This window comes from Myxocyprinus asiaticus, chromosome 17 (genome assembly GCF_019703515.2).
Source record: "Myxocyprinus asiaticus isolate MX2 ecotype Aquarium Trade chromosome 17, UBuf_Myxa_2, whole genome shotgun sequence".
Lineage (NCBI taxonomy): Eukaryota > Metazoa > Chordata > Actinopteri > Cypriniformes > Catostomidae > Myxocyprinus > Myxocyprinus asiaticus.
Genome location: NC_059360.1, coordinates 48292501 through 48318820, shown reverse-complemented (window position 1 = coordinate 48318820; position 26320 = coordinate 48292501). Strand labels below are relative to the sequence as shown.

The 26320-nt window shown below is 36.8% G+C and overlaps 1 protein-coding gene across 1 annotated transcript in view; it reads right to left on the bottom strand.

Moving 5' to 3' along the window:
* Positions 1-26320, bottom strand: part of dnajc17 (DnaJ (Hsp40) homolog, subfamily C, member 17) — a 64066-nt gene that overhangs the window by 24912 nt on the left and 12834 nt on the right. Inside the window, exons 8-10 of the mRNA XM_051722954.1 lie at positions 19331-19408; positions 14235-14315; positions 10438-10560 (exon numbers count right to left, since the gene is read on the bottom strand). Of these exons, the coding sequence (XP_051578914.1) occupies positions 10438-10560; positions 14235-14315; positions 19331-19408 (282 nt within the window). The remainder of the gene's footprint in view (positions 1-10437; positions 10561-14234; positions 14316-19330; positions 19409-26320) is intronic.

Below are 26320 nucleotides of genomic sequence, written 5' to 3'. Positions count from 1 at the left end.
TTTGCATCCCTGTTTTTGGTTCGCGATATATCGAAATTCGTTATATTGTCCCACCACTACCCAATACCATTTTTTTTTTTTTTTAGAACGACTACGAGCACCGACGATTCCTTTTCGGTGCTCGCCGATACCGATAGCTGTTTTTTTATTTCTATTTTTTCAGAATTCCATATCAACAGTTTCCTTCAATTTTATCATCAAAATGGTGTTTAAATAATTTAATTAATTAAAACTTTAATCAAAAGATAAAATAATATCATACATAATATAGAAAATATACAGGTTTTATACAGAACCTCACAGCACGGTCCTAAACACAATATTGGAGTTATATTTTGTCAAATAAAGTGCTGCATAACAGAGCATCACAGATGTGAGATATTGCTTAAATATAATACAATTACTATTGATTTATTTTTATTACTACTAGTAGTAGTATCACAGTGAATATTACAAAACTACACAGTAGTGATATATTTCTGTCATACTTCTTTTCCATTCTAATTGAGCTTTTATTTTAGCGGAAGCTTTTATTTTGAAGCCCTTTCCGTTTCTGTGTGTTTTTGACAGTAGCTTCTCACTTCACTACATGACCCATTGTGATTATTAAACCGCAAAAGGCTGCTTTATAATTAAATAAATATGACGTCTGTAGGTGCCTCGTGCTACAAAGTGAATTAGAGCTCTGCTCACTGTCATCTGCTACAAAAGAAAACGTGCAATGCTCATGATGATGTTTTCCGTGTATGAGCCAACGAGCTCTAAAACAAACACTTTGTGTCTTTATGTCTGCACCTGCTCCACACATTCACAAGCACTCACATTTGAAGCACGCCGCACATGCAAACTATACATTTATTTTATTAAATCACTGCGGCCATGTCCACATCTTTTGTTGAGTTACTAAAAAATAAAAATATTTTCTTTGGAATAATGTTTTTACTGATGAATCACTCACAATAAGACCAGCAATATGCATTGAGAGAGTCCATTTTTTAAAACATACCACTAATATTTCTCCCCGTTTAGAGCAAATGCATCATTTAAAACCACCGTTTTCACCAACAACACAAATTGACTCGTAACTGGTGTTAAAACAGGTCAAATGTCCCATCATGCATATAAGACCCCACTGACTTTCCCAGAAATTCCTACTGAATCTCCATCTAGGGACAGAGAACTAAACTACGGCTGCCAAAAGCAAAACTCGACCCGCAACACACACGGCGAAAATTTATGTTGAGAGGGAATGTTTCAGTCAAGCTCTACAGATATGGCTGAAAAAGGCAAACTCCCAAAAATAGCCGATACATCTGGATCATGTTGTGTCTGGCAGGAACACTGATGCATTTGACAGCAAAGAAAAACAGCGATATTTCTCAGACACACTGAGTTTGCACTTTTATCTCCTCAGAGCACTGACAGAATGCTAAAACAACATGCATGCATCACTGAAAGAGATCTCTGTGATTTACACACAAATGTACTGGGAAGAACATTTTACGCAACAGATTTTGAGATAGAGGCAATCGTTTTTAAAGTTCGAGTGACTGGACCTTCAATCATATCAAATGGACATTTTTAATACTAAAGTGATAAGAACAGATTTTTTGTTAGTCAACGCTGTAAAGGTTCTGGGAAGAAATCTATTAGCCTATCTCTGTAAAACGAAAACAAAAAAAAGTGTACTTAAAACGTGGCATTTTAAAGAGATAGTTCACCCCAAAATTGAACGGTCACAATTTTCAGAAATTACTACAAAAGTCAAATTAAAGCTCCATCAAAGTACCATAAAAGTAGTCCGTTAACAGAATAAATTTAAGTCGTTATTCACTGAAAATCTTTTCATATTTTCTTTAAAACATTCATAGCATTTTCTACAAAAAGTTATTTCATGACTTTAACCCTCCTATGGTATTCGGTCATTTTTGACCGAAATGAATTTTCCTCATTTAATAAAAACGGTTTCCTTTATCTGAGCTGTATTTGCCTTCTGAACACACACAAAAAAAAAAAATAAATAAAATTAAAAAAAATAAAAAATGGGCTTGATTCAATGAGTCTAAGTGATCGTAAAAAAAAAAAAAAAAAAAAAAAACGACATCTTTGGTATTCACGGTCAAAACTGTCCGACCATTAAAAATGAATGGGAAAGACCAAGAACGGAGCAATTTTTTTTTTTTTTGATCTGTCAGATACAATTAATAAATCAGCAACAATGCAGAAAAAAAAACAGACATAAATTACAGGGTGAGACTCTAAAACATCCTCAGTGCAAAAAATACACACTCACTCTCTCTCTCTCACACACACACACACACACACACACACACACACACACAAATATGAACTGGTGATCTACAGCCATCTTTTGGTCATTGTTGGCATACAAGTCGTCTGTTGCTTTCCATTGATGACAGCAATCTAACACTCATCCAGTGAGCGGCAGTTCTGCAGATGAAAATGCCTTGTTGATGATAGAGGTCAACAGAGAATGGCCAGACTGGTTTGAACTGACAAAGTCTATGATAACTCAGATAACCACTCTGTACAACTGTGGTGAGAAGAATATCATCTCTGAATGCTATTCTGAGATGCGGGTTGGCGCTGTTTTGGCGGCACACAGGGGGACCTACACAATATTAGGCAGGTGGTTTTAATGTTGTGGCTGATCGGAGTATGTCACATTCTCATATTTTCTTCATGTGCCAACTTATAGAAGTGTAGGTTCTGAATTTTATTTTTTTTTATTTTTCTAAAATTTGCTTATTTGTATATGCAAATTAATGGTCAAATTTGTAAATGAAATGCATAATTTTATTGTTCTTGAGGGAGAAGAAATGGTGTCATTATCATAATTACAAAAAGTTTACACATCAAACCCTTCGGGTCAAAAATGGCAGCGAATGCCAAAGGGAGGTGCCCTTTTTCTGTACCACAGGAGGGTTAAAAAAAGTGGTGTAGCCATCAGGTAAAAGGTATTAAAATACTTTCCTTGCATCTTGAATAAATGTGAATGTACACAACTTAATCATTCATTTAAAAAAATGTTTTCAAAGATATTTTTCAAGGTAAACAAATAAAAAATTTTTTTTTCAAATATCATGAACTTTGGAGTCACAAATATGCATAAGTTTTCTTATGGTCACTCCAATTGACCTGAACAAATGGGTTTTATTTTTATTTATTTATTTATTTCAGTGACATGACAACAGAATTGCTACCTACATTTTTGTTAACCAATTACTTTAATTTGGTGGAAAACAGTTTTTCAAATATTAGTAATATTTAAAAAAAAAAAAAAAAAAAAAAAAAATTCACTGTTAATTTTTTAAAGAAATAATAATAAAATATTATTCCAAAAATTATTATTCTAGCTTTTAATAAGACTCTATTTTTCACCAGATGGTTACACCGTTTTATTTTTCACTTTAAGCCTCAGACATTATTTTTTGTGTGTATATTTTATGGTTAATGTATTTTATTTTTTAAATCTTAATAAATCTGGTTAAAAACAAATGAGCGTCACGTCACTGACCCCCGTCTACTTTTATAGTACGTTTTTTGGTTCTCTTTTAATCTTGACAGCCCCTGGTCACTATATGCTTTTAATGAATGGAAAAGAGCAGCATAAACATTCTGCTAAACATCTCCAAGGAAAATCATATAAGTTTGGAATGATATGGGTGAACTATCCCTTTAAAACTCTGAGTGTGTGAAAACGCTGAATGCACAAGTTATACTTCTGCTGAACAAGACTACTTCTGTTATGGTACAAATGGTGCAAGCATTAATTTTAAAAATAAACATAAAATCCCAAAACCTCTTATTAATCATTATTTCACGGTCCAGAAAATGTCACAAGCATCCACACATTCATTTATCACAAAACCCTTGAGAATTTATCACAGCTCGGAGAGTAATACAAAACACTGAGAACTATAGCAGTAAAACTAAATCCAATCCAAACACTGTAGATTTATTATCAGAGCTGTGCGGAGGGATCAATTAACTCACACAGGGGCCAATAATTCTGCCTAAACTCGACAGAAGATGAAGAAAATCCAACAGGCTCCAACACAGCCACTGATGTTTCAGTGCTGAAGATTTAGATGGCATACCTATCTCAGATATTAAATATGAAAACTATCAATGTTAAGTTGTGAGTATTTAGCCTGTTTCCACACACTACCATGAGAGTAATAAACCAAGAAGCTTTTAAACAGGTGGCAAAATGTACGCTGATTTTTACATTTTTTGGAGCACTCTGAATCCAAGATGGGCCGCTTTCATATGTGGAAATTAATCTGATATGCATCTGATTTTTTCCAATGTTCCTTCAGTAAAGAGTCTGGTTGCAGTTAATGTGTGAACCTGAACTATTTTCTAGTTAACAAATGATATTCTCTCATCATTTACTCACCTTCTTGCCATCCCAGATGTGTATGACTTTCTTTCTTCAGCAGAACACCAATGAAGATTTTTATAGAATTATAGAATATTTCAGCTCTGTAGGGTCATACAATGCAAGTGAATGGTGACCAGAACTTTGAAACTCCAAAAAGCACATAAAGGCAGCATAGAAGTAATGCATACAACTCCAGTGGTTAAATGAATGTCTTCTAAAGTGAAAATTATCATTTTGGGTGAGAAACACATACATTTTTAAGTCCTTTTTACTATAATTGTTTACTTCTGGTTGTTCTCCAATGCGTGATGTAAGCGTGTTGGCATGTTCACGCGGGAAACGACGCGATACAGCCGGAAGTGAAGCTCACTTTGTTTACAAGAGAACGCTCATTTATACAGAAGCCCCGAACCGCACTGTGAAAAAAAAGTTTCACTAGGTGACATTTTTTTTAGGTGCCTTAGTGTCTTCCTGAGCCTATGGCCTACAAAAAAAAAAATATGTTAAAAAAAAAAAAAAAAAAAAATAAAAAATTAGAAGAAATTTTTTTTGATGATAACTATTTGAGAGAAAACTAATTTTAGAGAGAGAAAAAAAACATTAGAAAAAAAAATGTAGAGGGAAAAAAAAAGTTTTTGAGAAAAACATTTTTAGAGAGAAAATTTTTTTTAAAAAGAGTGAAAAAAAAATTAGAGAAAAATTTTTGGGAGTGAAAAAAAAAATGTTTGAGAGAAAAAACATTTTGGAGAGAAAAAAAAATGACAATTTTTTTTAATTTTTTTTTTAGGACAGGTTCAGGAAGACACTAAAATACCTAAAAACAGTGCGGTTCGGGGCTTCCATACATTTGACCATGCCAACGTCGGAGAGTGACCGGAAGTGAACAATTTTTGTGAAAAGGACTTAAATATTGATCTGTTTTGTCTGGATTACTTTTACTACAATTGTCTGTGCTTTTTGGAGCTTCAAAGTTCTGGTCACCATTCAATTGCATTGTATGGACCTACAGAGCTGAAATATTCTTCTAAAAATCTTCAGCAGAAGAAAGAAAGAAAGTCACACACATCTGGGACGGCATGAGGGCGAGTAAATGATGAGATTAGTTAACCCTTAAACTAATCTTCCATATATGTAACAGTGCTTTTTTTCCTACTGCTAACTAGTTTTGAAAGTGAATGGTGACTGAGGCCACAACCACACAAATCCATGGAATGCGTTTTCGGTCTAGGAAAGTGCTGTTCTAGAATGGATGAGAGGCATAAACATAGCCAAACTTTCAAACGAATTAGTGTGGAAATGGGCGGAAGCTAGTATTCTTCATAACTTTATGTTTTTGTGTGTTCTAAGGAAGTCAGTCAGTCATATGGGTTTGGAACAACATGAGGGTGAGTAAATGATGACGGGGGGGGGGGGGCGACTATTCTTTTAAATTTGTTAAATTGAAGTTAATTGTTATTTAATCTAACATCATCGCTCCAGACTCAAGATATGTAACGCATCTGTAACATCAGGAGAGCCGTGCTGAAGCAAAGTCGCTCCATATCTGCAGCTTTTATCAACATAACTGGAGGCCTGGGCTGCTTTTGTTGGTGGATTAGATTTTATTTATGGTTTGAGACGCTGATACAGACCTGCAGGAAGTACACTGATACTTTAATGTTCAATCCAGGCTGTCTGTACTGGCAAAGCCAAGTTAAGACTGGGAAACATGTGGACGAGCACGCAAAGGGAAAAAAAAAAAAGAGTGTGTGTATAGATGTGAGGGGTGATCAGGACCCCTTTGGGGGCTTTTGGGGGGAGGTGGGGCAAGTTCTCGTGCCACTCACACATTACACATGCCACTCTACCCCCCCACCCCTTCCTGTCGTGTCTGAGGTGGGTCAGATCTTAATGAGACTCACGCTGGGGGTCCAGAGAGCTGCTAGCGTGCGTACAGCGTGCAGTCCAAGTCAAACAAACCCACTAAAACACATTGTTCAGAGAACTCACGAGCAGCAACTGAAAAGCGTGCATATATTTGCACAGCAATACGAAAGTAAAACCTTGAATGTTTACATAATTCTCTCTGACAGATATATGAAATATGCTGTTTAGGTTAGATGCCAAATCTATGGGAATCATCTGGAACGTTGCAGTAACATTATACTTTCATTACAATTTGTAAAATTAACAAGGCGACAGACAAAGCTCACACACAGAAGCAATGACCACATTTACATGCACATTATTTTCCGATTACATTTATGCATTTGGCAGATGCTTGTTTTTGTAAGTGACTTACAGTGCATGCGAGGTATACATTGTATCAGTTCATGTGCTTCCTGGGAATCGAAGCTTTGATCTTTGTATTGCTCTACCAGCTAAACTACATTAAGACTTATAATATGGTTAAACGGAATCAAACTGAATAATTAAGCCCGCCCCAAACTCATGTCATTGGTTAAATCAATTCTGAATAAACATGCAAACTCTTTTCTCGCTATAGAGTGCAACAGTCTGGTTCTGAAAAATCCCATTCATTTTCTCCATAGGCGAATTGGTTTATGGGTCATTGACAAATAAGGTGGTCTGAGATGATAAAAATTATAAATATTTAAAATAACCTGGTTTAAAACACATGCTAAAATAGTCTCCTTGCACCTTGACTACATGGGAGCGTACACAACTTCATCATTAATTTCAAAAATGTTTTCAAAAATTAGTTTCAAGGTGAAAAATATTTGTTTACAAATATCATGCATTTTTAAGTCAAGTGAAATTCTCTCACGGCTGCACCAAATTACCTGAACTAAATGTGCCATTTCATTAAAATGTCAAAATAATGGTATCTAATGATGTGACAAAATTATGATTTGTTTTAAATCTTCACACACAGTTTTGTGGGTCTACAGAGATCTTCTCTGTTTTATGATTTTTGTCACATGACAACGAAATTTCTACCTGTATGTTGGTTGCACCACAGGACTGATTTGGTGGACAAATGTTTTTCAAATATGAATCAAATTTCAAAATAAAAAGTTTTACTGCATTTAAAAAAAAAAAAGGAAATAATAATGAAAGATTATTCAGCACAACTCTTTTTCAATAATTTCAGACTTTAAAAAAACAAATTCTGAGGTTGGGGGTCTGGCTATCTCAGCGAGTATTGACGCTGACTATCACACCTGGAGTCGCAAGTTCGAATCCAGGGCGTGCTGAGTGACTCCAGCCAGGTCTCCTAAGCAACCAAATTGGCCCGGTTGCTAGGGAGGGTAGAGTCACATGGGGTAACCTCCTCGTGGTCGCTATAATGTGGTTTGTTCTGGGTGGGGCGTGTGGTGAGTTGCATGTGGATGCTGCGGAGAATATCGTGAAGCCTCCACATGTGCTACGTCTCCGCGGTAACGCGCTCAACAAATCACGCGATAAGATGCGCGGATTGACGGTCTCAGACGCGGAGGCAACTGAGATTCATCCTCCGCCACCCGGATTGAGGCGAGTCACTACGCCACCACGAGGACTTAGAGTGCATTGGGAATTGGGCATTCCAAATTGGGAAGAAAATCAAAAAAAACAAAAACAAAAAGCTCTGAGGTTTTTAATCGATGGTATATGCTTCAGTTGAATCCATCAGTCTGCGTTATTTCAACTTCATTAAAAAAAAAAACAAATGGTGTTTAATAGTGGAATTCCTGATAAAGAACTACTCTACCCATAATCCCGATGGGGAAAATCAACCAATCAGAGAATCGCAGTGAACAAAGCACGTCAAAAGAGCTCTACAGCGACCGGCCCATGACACACTGTGAATGACGCAATCGAATCGCTCAAACTAGAGATCGACCAATATATCGGGTTTACCAGCACCAAAAGTAGCAGAATTTTTTTTACAATTATTATTCTTCTGTGGCTGACACTGGAGGTTTCTACAGTATAATAGTGCTCTAGAGGTTAAATACAAACAATCACTGACTCACCGTCGAGTTTGTTGTGTCATGTGACTAGACTATGCAGAGAGACGGACACTTCAGAAGCAGATTTAAAACAATAGCCGCTTTCACTCATGCAACCAGGTATATTACAGGAAAATCTTTGGGTTGCTTTTACTGGTAAATGTACCACATGTGCTATTCACACATGCAACGACTTTACGTCTTTTTCCATGTAAATGCCATTAAACTCTGTGATATCAGAAATTGCATCTACACGCCTGTGCCGGAAATGTAGCCTTTATTGTTTGAAAACACGGCGGGTATCTGAATTCTGAACATCGGTAATGATGGTGATGTTTAAAATTTTTTAGCAAATGTTTATGGTTATGCAGCTTCTCGAGACTCAACGACATTTTATGCACCGACTTCAAATAAGAATGCTGTCGTTAGCATACGTAGGCGCAAATAACATCTGCGGCTGAAAAGCACAGTAATGAGTATGTATATCGCTACGAAGAGGAGGCGGCAGGTGATTTTATCGTACGTAACGGAATTGCTTACTGTTCCTTTAAGCTGTCTGAAAATGTCTTCATATGCTCGGATGAAGAGAAGTGCTTTTTGACCAATTTGTTGACATTTTTCTTACTTCCGATTCACCGGTGTTACGGCGCATAATTGCGTCATCTCCTTCAGAACTTTCTTACGTCAGCGCGTCCTGATCTCGCATGAACTGATACCGGTAATCTTATGGCTCTGTTCTGTGCAAAAGAAAAGTTGGAGCACGGTAAAATATATACGGTGAGATATATTCATGTTATATAAAATATATATTGTGTTCATGTGAGGGAACATGAATATATAATAAATACAATGCCACTCTAAAATTACATTTAAAAAGATGACTTCAGTTGATTTTATTTCTACCCATTTTTTAATCGCTCTCCCTACACTCTCAAACTACTTATATATTTAAATATATCTGAACATTTTGCAGTAAACTTAAAATATATTGTTTCTATACTTCTAATTAACAAATGTAAATTTGAGAGAAAAAAAACAGGAAAAAAAAAATAGAAAAAAATTTGAGAGAAAAAACGGAGAAAAAAATTAGAGAAAAAAAAATTGGGAGTGAAAAAAAATTGAGAAAAAAAATTTGAGAGAAAAAAATTAAAACAAAAAAATTTGGGAGTTGAAAAAAAATTGAGAAAAAAAAAAATTAGAAAAAAAAATTGAGAGAAAGAAAAACAGAGAAAAAAAAATGGAGAAAAAAAAATTTGGGAGTGAAAAAAAATTGAGAAAATAAATTGAGGAAAAAATTTGAGAGAAAAAAATTTGAGAAAAATTTATTTTAAAAAAACAACATTTGGGAGTGGAAAAAAATTTCGAAAAAAAAAAATTGGACAGAATTTTTTTTATAGGCTCAGGAAGACATTAAGACACCTAAAAAAAAAATGCATTTCGGGGCTTCCGTACATTTGAACATGCCAACGCACTTACGTCAATCATTAGAGAGCGACCGGAAGCAAACAATTTTAGTGAAAAGGACTTAAATATTGATCTGTTTTGTCTGGATTACTTTTACTACAATTGTCTGTGCTTTTTGGAGCTTCAAAGTTCTGGTCACCATTCACTTGTATTGTACATAAACTTAAAATATACGTTTCTATACTTATAATTAACTAATTTAAATCAATAGTTTTATATATTTCCATTGTTTTTAATTCGATTACGTCATTTGCAATGATTCATGAGAGTATAGTTCATTCCCTCATTAAAGACGTTAAGTACACAGTCTTGTATCTTTGTCTTTTTGTACGATTTTCAAATATTTTATTGCTTCAAATCAAAGTTTGTGATGCTGTGATTCACCTCAGAGCTGGTTGGTTTGGTTCACGACTTACAACTCTTTTATGAAATCCTTACGGAAAAAAATGAATAGGAAAAATTCTTCCAGAACCAAGTGGGCGGACACTGCTGTGCTCTATACTCTTAATGTATATTAAAAGAATGTCTCCCTACTCACTCCAAAACTGACATTTCACATTTGCCCATGTCTCACAGCACTCATGACATGAGCACACATACATGTACAGTACATATTCTGTATAATATGTTTACCTGTGAAGGGGTGAAAATGCTTGTGGCGGTCTGAACGTGTGACGCTTGGACAGGTTGACCTTCTAGCCATGTGATTTTCAAAGGGTTTCCCGTCAGACCTCTCTCGTTTTTAAATGCCAGATCCTGATTAGGAAGACAGAAAAAGATTGAAATGTGATGAAAAAAACACTGATAATGCTGTAAAATGAATGCTTGGCTGTTGTAGGTGGTCTCTAGATATGACCCAGAGTCCCTCCTTCAATGTAAGTCTATGGGATTTTTTCACCCGTTTTATCATCCACCAAGTGAAAATCGCTAAATGAACAATTTGAGGTATCATTCATGTGTTCCATGCTGAACACAAGTTTGCATGACAAAACATTTTCTCAACAAGCTGCACTGTCATTAATCATTACTGTATAAGCTGTATATATGTGCATTTTTATTGTTGTGACAGAGACATGTGTTGAACTTAAGCTAGCCTTCGGTAACCATATGCCCCACACAGACAGACACTGTTGTTATGGACTCTTGGAGGGTAGCTGCTAACCGAATGGTGAAGCGAAAGCCACAACAATCCCTGAACAAAGGGTCCATACTCAGACCACCAGCGGTTCTGGTTGCGCACTTTAAACCTGTGTACTAACTGCATTAGACCATCATGAAACACACACACATAACTTAATGCAATCAATATCATTCATCTTCATTTTAAACTACATTAACCCTTTAGGCTCTGAAGGTGTTTTTAAATATTTCCTGTTTCAGTGGCATACCCAAAAGTAAAGGCTTATAACTCGACAAAAAAACAAGAGGGCCAAGCGTTTGGTATCTTTGTAAATAAAACTTTTTTAATGTATAGATTATGATACATTCAGAGACTCTCAGCCTAAAAAACTGTTAGGCCCAAAATTTCCTTTTTTTCTTATTTTTCTTATTTGACATTTTATATCTCTGGGTGTAAATAAGGTGGCTCCAAAAAACTGCTTTTGTTTTATTCCCAATCATGTCAACTGTATCTGAGAAAAATGTTTGTGTTAATACGACAAAGCAATCAAAAGTTATAACATTACAAATATAATTTATCATAGTGTCCAAAAACATCTCCAAACAAATAAAACATAATAATTGTACATAAGAACTAATTACACATGCAAACACAACAATGACTAAAGGTTTGCATAGCATACAGACATGATTTTAGTAATGAGATTTCATAGAATGAGTTTCATTCTGTGTCATTTGTGTCATCATTGAGTCTGTGTCATGTATTTGGCGCCATCTCCTGGTGGTCATATGTATCATTGTGCTTCATGTGAATTATCTAATGATCTATACATCCGATTACCTTGTGTGTGGACTAATTTGAAAGATAAATCACCTCCTCTAAATAATGATATGTGATATTATATGTTTCATTTCTGTTACGCAAAGTTATAAGTGAAAACAAGACATATAAGCAGCACCAACATAAATATATATTTTTTTTTTCTCCACTTTTTCTCCCCAATTTGGAATGCCCGATTCCCAATGCGCTCTAAGTCCTCGTGGTTGCGTAATGACTTGCCTCAATCCAGATGGTGGAGGCCTCCGCGTCTGAGACCGTCAATCCGCACATCTCATCATGTGGCTTGTTGAGAGTGTTACCGCGGAGACACCACGTGTGGAGGCTTCACGCTATTCTCTGCGGCATCCACGCACAACTCATCACGTGTCTCACCGAGAGCGAGAACCACATTATAGCGACCACGAGGAGGTTACCCCATGTGACTCTACCCTCCCTAGCAACCGGGCCAATTTGGTTGCTTAGGAGACCTGGCTGGAGTCACTCAGCATGCCCTGGATTCGAACTCGTGAACTCCAGGAGTGGTAGTCAGCGTCAATACTCGCTGAGCTACCAGGCCCCACCAACATAATTTTTAAAGACATATTTTTTGGGTGGTTGTATTCTACACTTTGAGAGCTTTCTAACAACATATGACACATGGCTATTTGATGAGTTTGATGTTTTTACCGATTGCAAAATATGTACATCACACATTTTTTTTAAATAAATAATCAAAACTGAACACTTCTGATTTATCTGCAAATTTCAAAGCACTTGTTCAGTTTTGGTCATAATGTCTACATGCATTGGAAAGTAGAGCTTCTAATCTTTCAAACGATATCTATTTTGTGTTGGTCAAGACTGTAGTTATTAATATTTTGACAATTATATATTTTTTTTTTCTCACGGGTCCATCTGAGCTTAAAGGGTTAAAGGACATTTATAGACCCACATAATTGGTTATGATTCAGAATGGAAATCAGAATGGATTTAAAATCATATAATCAGGTGAATCTCACGAAACCTGTCAAGAACATGTCAGGATCATAAAAAAATAAGAAATTATATACTGCATAAAGAAAATGAGGCCTGACATTTTGCATTGTGACATTACTGTTATTATTAGTAGTAGTACTATTATGACAAATAATGGAATATTCCGGGTTCAGTACAAGTTAAGCTCAATTGACATCATTTATGGAATAATATTGATTAGCACAAAAAATAATTTTGACTCCTTTTTCTTTAAAGCAAAAATCTGTGTTAACCGTGAGACACTTACAATGGAAGTCAATGGGGTCAATCTGTAAATGTTAAAAATTACTCACTGTTTCAAAAGTATAGACACAAGACGTAAACAATATGTGTGTTAACATGATTTTAGTGTGATAAAATCACTTACTAGACTTTTTGTTGTAAAGATATATCCAATTTTAAAATTTGTTGCAATGATGTAATGACAACAAACCCTAAAATTACTGTAAAAATGATTTAAACAACTTTACAGCTCAAATAACACACAAGTTTTATCAGAAGAATTAATGTAAGCTTTTATAAAATTATACGCTTCACATTTCTGCCTTTTTAAACCCTCCAAAAATTGTCCCCATTCACTTCCACTGCAAAAAATAAATAAATCATGGCCGCTCGCTGCAGAGCTAATTTTGAAGCACTTTGTTCACCGCTATTCTCTGATTACATGGGGTAACCTCCTCGTGGTCGCTATAATGTGGTTCTCGCTCTCGGTGAGACGTGTGATGAGTTGTGCGTGGATGCTGCAGAGAATAGCGTGAAGCCTCCACACGTGGTGTCTCCGCGGTAACACTCTCAACAAGCCACGTGATGAGATGTGCGGATTGACGGTCTCAGACGCGGAGGCCTCCACCATCTGGATTGAGGCAAGTCATTACGCAACCACGAGGACTTAGAGCGCATTGGGAATCGGGCATTCCAAATTGGGGAGAAAAATATATATATATATTTATGTTGGTGCTGCTTATATGTCTCGTTTTCGCTTATAACTTTACGTAACAGAAATGAAACATAAAATATCACATATCATTATTTAGAGGAGGTGATTATCTTTCAAACAAGTCCACACACAAGGTAATCTGATGTATAGATCATTAGATAATCCACATGAAGCACAATGTTACATATGACCACCAGGAGATGGCGCCAAATACATGACACAGACTCAATGATTATATATATAAAAAAAAAAAATGATGCCTGACTTTGTTACATTCTAAATTTATTCAATTTATTCTTATAACAATTTATAATCAAGATGAATAATAATTTAGAGGGAAAATGTCAAAATTAAAGCAATTTTAAATGGTACACAATTGGCTTCATTTTCTTTATGCAAAATATAATTTCTTATTTATGTGTGAAATATCACATGAACATGTTTTCATGAGATTCCCCCATGAAATCTGAAATACTCTGATTATTATTTGGATTCATTACACATATGAAAAATACTCACAGCTGCTTTTGCTGACACAAACTCCACCACAGCACTGCCTCTCTTCTTACTGGATATCAAAATGTTCAAAACGTCCCCGTACTGCAAAATAAAAATCATTACGACACAACGGTGACAGCTGCATTAAAACTCACAAAAACAACCGTGAGAGTGATGGTGGTCATGCAGACAGGAACTTCTCCAAATTTAGAGAGGAGGCAGATAACATTTTTTATTTGACTTTTTTAGTGCAGACAGTGTGTTCCCATCACGTCTTATATACTTATAATGTCTGTCATCAATCATAAGGGAGGTCTCTATTTTTGTCCGCACCATGAGAAACACTCAACTCTTCCAGAATAATATTTTGCTAATGGTCGAGCTGTATAAACTCCTCCAGTTAATTTTGTTCCTTGTCTAGACCAACAGCGAGAATGTACAGAATGGTTGTTCTTGGTGCAGGGTTGAAACGAGCTGCGTTTTAGCTCCAGTCGCCAGCCAAAAAGGTTTCAAATCAGGAATTCTGTGAGTGAATCTATAGCATCGATCAGAATTTGACCTCTGACCCTCAGTTAGGAGGAAGACATCCACACTAAGTCCTGATTCAATCACTAAAAACATTGTTACAGCAACGTGACGCTTCTATGGTGAATTTTATTAAAAGGAAAGTTCAAATGTAATCATTTACTCATCCTCATGTCATTCCAAACCTTATGAAGTCTTTGTGTAAGACAGATTGAAATGTAGGTCATTAATAATATGATGAGCGAGTCATGTGAAAGCCCATTATACAAATGTTATGTGTATAAACACCAGTCACTTTAAATGCATTAATAGCTCTTCCGCCCTTTTCTCTCCTTGATAAACAAGGTAGACTCACATGCCAATGCTGAAGTGAACGAACAACATGCCCCTCTCATTCACTCGGTCAGTACATGTACCAGGTAATTCTTGCTAGGCCTCGGTAGGACTGCGATTGCCAAGTACGCGATTGGCCGCTGCTGTAATTAATCAAGCAGGAGACGATACGAGGTTAATGATTCAATATAATCTCGAATCGATATAATAACACTTAAATGACAAAATATTACAGAAATTTTTTCTTTTCTGAATTTTTTTTTTAGCAAAATACACATAATAATTTCTCATCAAAATAAAGTTTTTAATGCACAATATAAATGCTCGAAGTTTAAACAGTAAGAGTTTCTCTATAAGAAAAGATCACAAACAATTAAGCTTTCATAAATAGTGAGCTACATTCAGGCTGATCAGGTGCAGAACAAATAATAGAACTGAACAAAACTGTCCTGAAAAAGTATGTGAAATTGTATATTTATATTTTAATAATCAGTATGTCATCGTTATTATAATTACTCTATATTAATTAATAATATATCATGAAATGGTATAATAATAATATGAGCTATCACTATTTGAAATAATGTGTATAATTTATAAGTAATAAAATTGAGTTTACATTCATCTGTATAAGAAACTCTAAAAAGGTTACTGTCACTTTAAGAGTTCAACGAGCGGCTCACAGTGTTCCGGTTCAGCGAACATCAACGAGAATCTCTCGGTTTCTTTAACACATCCATGAAGTGTGAGATTAAAATTAATATTTATTTTTACTTTTTTTATCTGACTGTAAAGAACAGAAAGGATATTAACACACATTATTCAATGAAAGTTGATGGACACACATTACACGGAGGAAACGATCTATCTTAATCTCAAGCACTTTTCATCAAAACAAGGTGATTTTCCAGGTATTCCAGTACTCACATTTCTAAAAGATAAATTCAAGCACTTTAATGACCTTGTGGACTCTGTGAACAGTGTAGAATAAAGTGCAGTAGTGGTAAAATCAAGTGATAGAGAAATTATGATGTTTGACGGGTCATTTCATTTATGATCACATGGACAGAAAACAATGTTGCAAATGTCAAAATATAGAGTTATGCCACGATATGGTTTGTCATTTTTTTGGTTCTTGATATATTGGAATTTGATATATCGTTCCATCACTAACCAGCTGTGTACATGCACATGATTAACCCTTGAATGCAGTTCCGGGTCAGTTTGACCCATTTAAATTTTTAACACTGATTTACATCAACTTAACTTTAACTTTTTGGTCGGAAAATTCATGACATCATCCACGGAGGTGATCTGGATCTGACAATGTTAAAATGTGTATTTTCATGTATTTATAAACAATACTGTAAAACTGTAATGCAGTTTCAAAACATTATCAAAATAACACATCAGTAGCGCAATATATTTGTTCGATCATGATAGAAAAATTTGTGTGTTTGGGGGGGCGGTACCTGTCCCAAACACACTGAAACCTTGACCCACATACCCGCACTCACCCAACCAAAACATGCACACGCACACACACGCACACACATGTACACACAGACACACACACACCCATGAGTTGTCACAATATTATTAGCTCAATATCAATAAAAAAAAAAAAATGGTCAATGGAGTCAATGGAAACAAATGGGGAAAATTGGAACAAGTGTGTGTGTGTGTGTGTGTGTGTGTTTCAAACAAATCCTATATTCTAATGAAGATTGAGTATTTTTCTTACATAACATTTTTAACATTACATTTGTAAATTAGTGAAAGGTTAGTTATTGATTATATAACAGTTACTGGGGGGGAAATTTGCAAATTGTGACTGTTGAACTGCGATTTAACAAGCCGGGTCAATTTGACCCGCTAAGTGCTACAGTGTTACTCAACTGCACAGAAGGGTTAAGTACATGTAGTATTAGTTACTTTAGTTTAATCCATTTACTTGAGTATTTTTTTCATGAGCCACTTATCTTTTACTTAAATCCATTTCCATAAAAGTATCTTTAATGTTACTTAAGTATGACAATTGGGTACTTTAACCTCACGCGACCCCGCATCTTTCTGCGTGGACATTGTGTTTTGGTTTTCGCTGTATGTAACACATCATTTAAATTCATTTAAACAGACTGATCTCAGTTCAGGAGACTCTGTGCTGTCAGTAAAGGGTTCAACTTTCGACACACAGATTCACGTGACCAAACAACATGGTGCCGACCACAGCGGAGTTTGTCTTTGGGAGAAATGCCAACAAAACTACATCTGGTAAGAAACCTCATTAAGTTTTTACATTAAAACCTGTTTGAGTCAAAAGATTAGAGTCTCTGGTTTCATCCGATAAGCCAATTTAAAAATCAGAGCGATATATTGCGAAACACCACGCTGATAAACATAATGACCACTATAGTGGACAATAGCGCTAGTTCTTCACAAGAAAGCAAAAAGTTGCTTTCAGAGACTTTATATGGAGTTAGGATGAAAATAAGGTGCATTTCAAACTGTTCTGAGACCAGTGCAGACAGACAGCACACTGGAGGTTAAGTCATTCACTAAATAGGGAGCAAGGGAGCATCCTATATCTCTCTATGCAGTTAAGTGCATTCACTCCTAAAATCTGATCAAAAGTTCAGTTTCAGGCTGCAGATGATGTTTGGATCACTCAACATGTTTGACAGACATGTGACAATGATAATCAGTACATAGATTCAGAATTTATAATGTATCATTTTATTTTAACATGATTGACAGTGATTGGATGATGCTGGACATTACTTTGAATCAGAATTAATTATGCTAATTTCTGATGTCTCAAAAACATGAATAATCAACACTCCTGGAAACATAATAAACAATCTGACTTTCTATAGCTTGATATTATTTAAAATAAAAACTTGGTCCCACTGTCTACATATGTGGATATACATTTTTCTTTTGCATGTTTATTTGGTGCTATTAGTTACAAATCTAAAAGGGAACTGATAATGACTTATATTTGGGCCCGTTCCTCATAAAAGGGACTGTATGATTTTAAAAGGTTTGGAATAAATGGCATGAGTCATATGGACTATTTTTATAGTGCTTTACGATACCTTATATTGTCCTTTATGGAGTTTGACAGCCTCTGGTCACTATGGAAATGAGCAGCTTGAACATTATACATAAACATCTCCTTTTGTGTTCCACAGAAGTAAGAAAGTCATATGGGTTTGGAACAACTTGAGATGATAAAATTATGATGGAATAAAATTTTTGAGAGAGCTGTTCCATTAAGCCATGTGCGTTCAGTCTGAAATGAATTCTGAGAATCTAACGTCTCTGAAAATCTATTTTATCGTTGCCTGGGAAAAGCGGTAAGAATGTATTTGACGTTCAGAACTGGAAAGACTCGCCAACAGTGACAAAGCAGAGAGTCCCGCTGGACGCCTATTTCATATATCCAAACTTTTCCAAAGCTTTCTCAGGGCTTGACTTCACAGTAGACGTAAGACTTGCAGAGTCCAAAACACACAGAGTTCGGCTCCCGCTGGGGGCTTTTCACTGTACAACCAACTACACTTGACGTTTCCACTCCAAACACTCTCCTGAAGGTAATTTCATAACTGCCTTTCGCATATAGCGAGCGTCAACTTTCCTGGCATAACACCTCCAGAGGTTTGCGAGCTGCTTATGTTGATGCCCGACCCACATGGAGGTGCGTGTAGAGGGACAATTGAATCCAACACGAAGCCTGATGTCATTAACAGACAGATTTTAGAGGGGGCATGGCGATCGCATGGTGTTGGTTGCATGTGAAGAGCACATTTCCTAGCGAGTCCCCCGACGGCGTTAAACGCGTCCATGAAGTTGGGCCGCAATGGTGGCGTGTGCTGCGTTAAGAGGGCACTGCTCTGCCCTGGGCATTTGAGCTGCTACAAAACTTAATGGAGCTCATGCACGGGGGGAAATAAAGCGTTTTAATGGTTGATGTCATGCAGACGTGAAACCTGCGCCGCTGGACACCAGACCACTCTCATTAACAACAGAAAACAGCTTATTCACACACGAGGTCACTTTCTCACACATCTGTAAAATACCCTTCAGGACCCCTAATCTAACTGAGAGACTGCCGTGATGGTTTAAATAATCAGATTAAAACTAATGAACAACTGAGCTGAAGAGAAGACAGGTTTATAACACACTTTTTCATCCACTGAAAACTAAATAAATACATTTGACTAAAAACTCAATACATAGATTCTGAAGCATCTCACCTTTTGAAAGAGGTTTTGAAGACATTCGTGAGAATAACCCGCATTACTGGCGTCGTCTTTTTTACACTTCCACTTCAGCTGAAAAGGTAAAAGAAAGCATGAAACTCATATTTAAAGCAACAATGATATTATTAAAATTGGACAAGTATTTATATATCATGATAGTACTTGTTGTACTGCCTTTCACCCTAAGAGCGTAGCAGAACTGCAATGTTTGCAATGTCTAATATTCATTAAATATGGGTAAAAACTAGACAACAATATACTGTATGACACTGCACTGTATCACATCAACAGTTTTGGCATGAAAAAAAATTGCAGAATAACTGTGAGAGCTTGTTGAAGTCACACAAAAAGGTCACAATTAGTTAACGCATTGCTTTTGGAACACATTAAGCAATTTGCCAAGTAACTTAATTTTTTATTTATTTTTTTGCTGCTTGTTCAATTTACTTAATTAAAATGTACGAAAGCAACAACTTGATTTCAACTTGTGTTCTATCCATTTATATTTGTAAACAGAAGTTTACTTAATCCATTTGAGTTGGGACTACACAAATACTTTTTGTGATGTTAATGTAGCTCTGTATAAAATGATTATTTAAATAGCACTGACACATCTAATTTTGTTGGGTTTACCCAATTCAATTAAGTTCTTTCTACACAAAGTGTTTGCGTTGAGACTACATAGTAATTTTAATTTCATTGCGCTCTATTTAAACTTGTAAACGGAAGTTTGCTTAATCCATTTGAGTTGGGACTACACGAATACTTTTTGTGATGTTAATGTTGCTCTGCATAAACTGATTATTTGAGTTGAATTGACACATCTAATTTTGTTGGGTTTACCCAATTCAATTAAGTTCTTTCTACACAAAGTGTTTGCGTTGAGACTATATAGTAATTTTAATTTCATTGCGCTCTATTTAAACTTGTAAACGGAAGTTTGCTTAATCCATTTGAGTTGGGACTACACGAATACTTTTTGTGATGTTAATGTAGCTCTGCATAAACTGATTATTTGAGTTGAATTGACACATCTAATTTTGTTGGGTTTGCACAATTCAACTAAGTTCTTTCTACACAAAGTGTTTGTGTTGAGACTACATAGTAATTTTAATTTCATTGTGCTCTAGCCATTTAAACTTGTAAACAGAAGTTTACTTAATCCATTTGAGTTGGGACTACATTAATACTTTTTGTGATGTTAAGGTAGCATTGAAGAAACTGATTATTTGAGTTGCACTGAAATGTCTAATTTTGTTGGGTTTGCACAATTCAACTAAGTTCTTTCTACACAAAGTGTTTGTTTTGAGATTACATAGTAATTTTAATTTCATTGCGCTCTATCCATTTAAACTTGTAAACGGAAGTTTACTCAATCTATTTGAGTTGGGACTACACGAATACTTTTTGTGATGTTAATGTAGCTCTGCATAAACTGATTATTTGAGTTGCATTGAAATGTCTAATTTTGTTGGGTTTGCCCAATTCAACTAAGTTCTTTCTACACAAAGTGTTTGTGTTGAGATTACATAGTAGTTTTAAGTTAAGAAAACTCATTTCAAACACGTGGAACCACTTTCCACGATTGAATCAAATTCAGCCAAAGAGCTATTTTCTTTAGTGTAATATGTTTTTTCCCAAAATGTTTACTGATTCAAAAAAACATTCCACCGAAAATATCAACTTACATAACTTTGGGACAATTTTTCGAAGCGTAGCAAAAATGCATAGCTATGGAGTCTATTCAGTAAATCGTTGATTTAAACTATTCAAAATGATTTTCAGCTGTTTCTGTGCTGTTCTGTCTTAAAATAAATCTTTGTTTTCGTATTCATGGTTTATTAAATATACTACCAAAAGTAATATCATTAATATTCTAGCAAATATATCATCACTACCAATAGTCCTCATTTATTAACCGTTTACGAATTTGCCCTTACTGCTTGTAATAAACTATTTTTCATACACTATTGTGTGTTGAATTGTGTTCAGAATTTCCACTTACTGTCTAAAAAAGCAGTGATGAAATCTTGAATCCCTAAATGCCCAGCACTGCAATTTTGCCATGTTTTTTCAAAATTCACCCCAAAACCAAATATGCATACAAATTACCATTTTTATAACCAGTGGCTTCCTAAAAACACTTTCAAGAAGAATAAATTTTTTGAGGGTCTCTGAAGGGGTAAATTATGGGTTGCTGACATGAATTAAAGTTGACGTGTCCTGCGGTGTGACTTGCTATACTACATCTTAAACTACTTTGCTCATTCTTTTTTTATCATTTTGCATGCAGCATTTAGGATCTTTACTAAAGTTGTTTATATAAATTGAAAGATTACATGGAATATTAGTTTTAAAAAAAACATACTGCATTAGAGTAATGAGAATCTAATGAGAATCACAATTGATAATAATGAGAATTACAAAACAACTCGAAAGTAAACTATGCATTACAGTAACGAGAATTTGGGGAGAATGTGCTTAACTGTGACGAAAATAATGTCACAATTGTAATGGTGAAATAGGCTTTATTTTCTCATAAGTGCAAATTTATTTTGATTCAATGCTAAACATAATTCTCTTTTTTTTCTTATGTTGGGGTTGAAATGTCTGAAGTCGTTAAGACAAGACGTGGCCACCGCTCGGCCCTCGCTGTTCTCTGGCGATCCATCACAGGCTGCTGGGAAAACAATTTAGAAGAGAGTTCATGCTAAATATCACGTACATCACCCGAACGCTAGTGTTTATTTGTCCTAAACGAGCACACAAACGTGAATGTAATTCATCAGAGGACAGATGCGTCTGGATGAGTGTGGAACACATTAATGAGTTTAAATACATCAACACATTAGCTAACTTCACTGTTTGTGCTTTAATAAAGAAAACTGAAAATCTTCTTCATTTAATTAGTTTAGGGTCTCCAGACACTGCAATGACTTTGAAGGACAGGAACGGAATGATATCAGAGTGATAATTTATATAATGAGAATTATGGTCATGCAGTGAGTTCTCGGGTCACTTATCGGGTCAGTCTAAAGAGGATTCTTGCCTTTAGAAACCTGAACATATGTGTTTATCTGTTCACGTTGTTGGCAGACTATATCGTTAAAGATTTTATTATGAGATTTTACAACATTCTTATGACACAGATAGGCATGGCATACTGTTTCGTGACCTTATTGTTATTGGCCAATATTAGTGTTTTGTTAATTATCAGTTTTGGGGTGTTTCTTCAACTTCGGGCACTTTTATCACTGAGGACTTCAAGAAAGTAAAGTCTCAAACATTTTTCACACTCTCAGTAGTTGATTTAATTTGCCTACTAACAATGTGCAATGGTGTGTGTTCATGCATCACAGGAGATTTATGGCATTTTTGTGTAATTTCCAGCACCTCTCAAATTCTGTATTGTGTTTAATAGAATTCTGTGCTGGAAATGACACTGATGGAAATGACATTTTTAATGTTTCTCAAATAAAATGACAGACTCTTTTTGTTTTGCTAAGGCTAATTGCATAGATTACATTTTATGCATCCTAAATACACACACACACACACAAAAAAAAAAGTTTACACTTTTTGCATAATTTGCCAAAATTACAGCCAATAAAAAGTGATATTTCCCTTTTTTTTTTTTCATCTCGTATTTCATCTCAAGCATGCTCTTCACTGACAGATTTGTACACTAACATTAGCTAAAACTTTATTAGAGGCAACATTGCTTGGTGTGCTGGAAATTATCACATCACAATTATCACAACTGTGGGACAGTCATAATTTTAGAAAAACTGATAGAAATAATTTTTCACACAATAAATATTGAAATGGTTTTTGTTTATTTCACTCTTTGTTTAGATGATCAGTTTTAAACATATAATAATTTGTATTTTTATAATGGATTTTCATTGTTTAATATTAGGGATTCTCACCAAACTGGCTCAAAGAATGAGCCCACTCGGACCCACTGGGGGACGCGGAGATGTTCGGAAAAAATAAGGGAAAAATGAGGGCTCGACCCGCAAATGCACTTTGTGCAATATGGAATTTTATTTATAGTGCACCGATAAAAAGAAGGTGAATCCAAATGTTAAGTAATATTTACAGCTAGTGCAGACCAAAACCAAAGTATCAAAGAAAATATAAATCAATAAAAGAAAATATATAAATATATAAAAATACTGTATATACACAAAGGGGTATCCACAGTATACACTCTTTGAAGTAGCACTACTATGGTAGTGCTACTGCACGCTCGCTGGGCTCCCCTCTTATAGCTCCAGGCTCCTCCCCCTCAAGAGCACACCATTGATTAAGTAAGTATCAGTCACCATAAGTACTGCATATACTTCTTTACATACACATAAACAATAAAAATCCATATTTGATCATTATCAGATCAAATAATAACATAAACATTACAATGAACAATCTACCTTTTAACAAACCCCTTGTTCTTTCAGATATATTTTCCCCTTGTTCCCCTTTATATAACACAGATGGTTTCATCAGTCTCCGGCTGCACTGCACCGGCACGGTTCAATGCCGTCATAATGGCCACCGTTCAATCGCTCAGTTTGGCCGGCGCAGCTCCGCAACACGGAAGGCCGACTACACCCACACAAGACAATAAACCATTAAACAAGACAACGTGTGTGTGTGTGTGTGTGTGATTTGTCCGTGTATGTAAGACTGTGGGGGGGGAGGGGTTTATGTATGTAGGTGTAATGTCCGTGTGCTACTGGAATCCTGTGTGCACCCGCTCCTCCGATAGCGGAGATGGCAGAAGGGGGGAAATTGAGCGTGGTTGAGGTGAGTGTGTGTAAAGCCAGTGCTGCCGTTCCCAATGGTGACGATCACTTCGTCACATCACCTCTCCCCTCTCCAGGCCGTGCACTGTCCGGGAACCTGGACAGATAGTCGGCAACCAGGTTCAGTCTTCCAGGGTGGTGCTGAACCTTGAAGGTGTAGGGTTGGAGGGCCAGGTACCATCTCGTCACCCGGGTGTTGTGGTTCTTCATAGAATGAATCCAAGGAGTGGTGGTGGCATAGTGGGCTAAAGCACATACCTGGTAATCAAAAGGTTGCTGGTTCAATCCCCACAGCCACCACCATTGTGTCCTTGAGCAAGGCACTTAACTCCAGGTTGCTCCAGGGGGATTGTCCCTGTAATAAGTGCACTGTAAGTCGCTTTGGATAAAAGCGTCTGCCAAATGCATAAATGTAAATGTAAAATGTAAGTCAATGCTCGATGGTCCATCTCTATGTTGAACTCCCTCCCTAGGAGATAGTATCGGAGACTCTCCAGGGACCACTTGATTGAGAGACATTCCTTCTCAACCGTCTAGTACCTGGTCTCTCTGGTCAACAGCGTCCTACTTAGGTAGACAACTGGCTTCTTGGTTCTTTCAGACCCCTGGGCCAGTATCGCTCCAATTCCCTTCTCGGAGGTGTCCACTTGCACCAGGAATCTTTGTGTGAAGTCCGGACTTTGTAGAACCGTGCTGGAGCACATCTTCTCTTTTAGCGTATTAAACGCGATCTCACAGTCCTCGGTCCACCTAACAGGGTTCTTATCACTCTTGCTCAGTAAGTTGGTCAGGGGTGTTGCTATGGTGGCGAAATCGGGGATGAATCAGCAGTACCAGCCCACTAGGCCCAGGAATGATCGCACCTCGTTCTTTGTACTGGGTCGAAGACTGCGTCGAATAGCCTCCACTTTGTCAACCTGGGGTCACAGCTCGCTGTTGCCCAGATGGTACACTATTAGCTGGACTCTCGTTGCGCCCACTCGCACATTGTTATGTTTAAGGACAGGCCCGCTGCTTGGATGTTCTCCAGGGTCTGTCGCAGATGTTTCAGGTGGTCTGCCCAGGTGTTGCTGTAAATCACCACGTCATCAAAGTAGGCAGCAGACAACTCTTCGCAGCCCTGGAGAACTCGGTCCATTAACCTCTGGAAGGTAGCAGGTTCCTCATGTATTCCAAAGGGTAAACCGTGAACTGGAATAGCCACAGCAGTGTCCTAAAGGTGGTGTACGGTATGGAGGCAGGATCAAGGGGCACCTTCCAGTACCCCTTACACAGGTCCAGTGTGGTGGTGAGCCGGGCCTTTCCTATCCTCTCCAGCAGATCATCAATCCTAGGCATACGGCAGTCAAATTTGGACTGGGCATTCAGCTTGCAGAAATCGATGCAGACCCGTAATGATCCATCCTTCTTCTGGACTATGACCAGGGGACTGCTCCACTCGCTCATGGAGGCTTCAATCACTCCCAAGACGTTTCATTTCCTTAATTTCTTCCTTCAGTGGAACCACCAATCTTTCTGCCACCCGGTAAGGTCACTGTCTAAAAGGGGTTGTGTCGGAGAGATGGATAGTGTGGTGGATCAGCTTAGTCCGTCCAGGCCTCTGGTGGAACAAGGCAGGGAATTGGCCAAGGAGGTGTTGTAATTCAGCCCTCTGGGGTTCCTCCAGGTGTTCTAGGGTCACCACCGAAGACTGCCTCCATGGCTCTGACATACACAAATGTGTATCCACAGTATACACTCTTTGAAGTCGCTGACAGCACTACTAATGCACACTAGCTGGACTTACTCAAAAAAGCCATGAAGCTGAGTCTGGGCTCCCCTCTTATCGCTCCAGACTCCTCCCCCGCAGGAGCATACCATTGATCAGGTAAGTATCAGTCACTATTAGTACTGCATATACTTACTTATGTACACATAAACAATAAAATCCACATTTCCTCATTATTAGATCAAATAATAACATCAAACATACCAGTAAACAATCTACCACTTAACAAACCCCTTGTTCTTTCAGGTATATTTTCCCCTTCTTCCCCTTTAGACAACACAGGTGGTTTCGTCGGTCTCTGGCTGCACTACGCCAGCGTGGCGCAGTTCAATACCGTCATAACCGGCATTCGACCGCTCAGTTTGGCCGGCCCTGCTCCGCAACACAGAAGGCCGACTACACCCACAC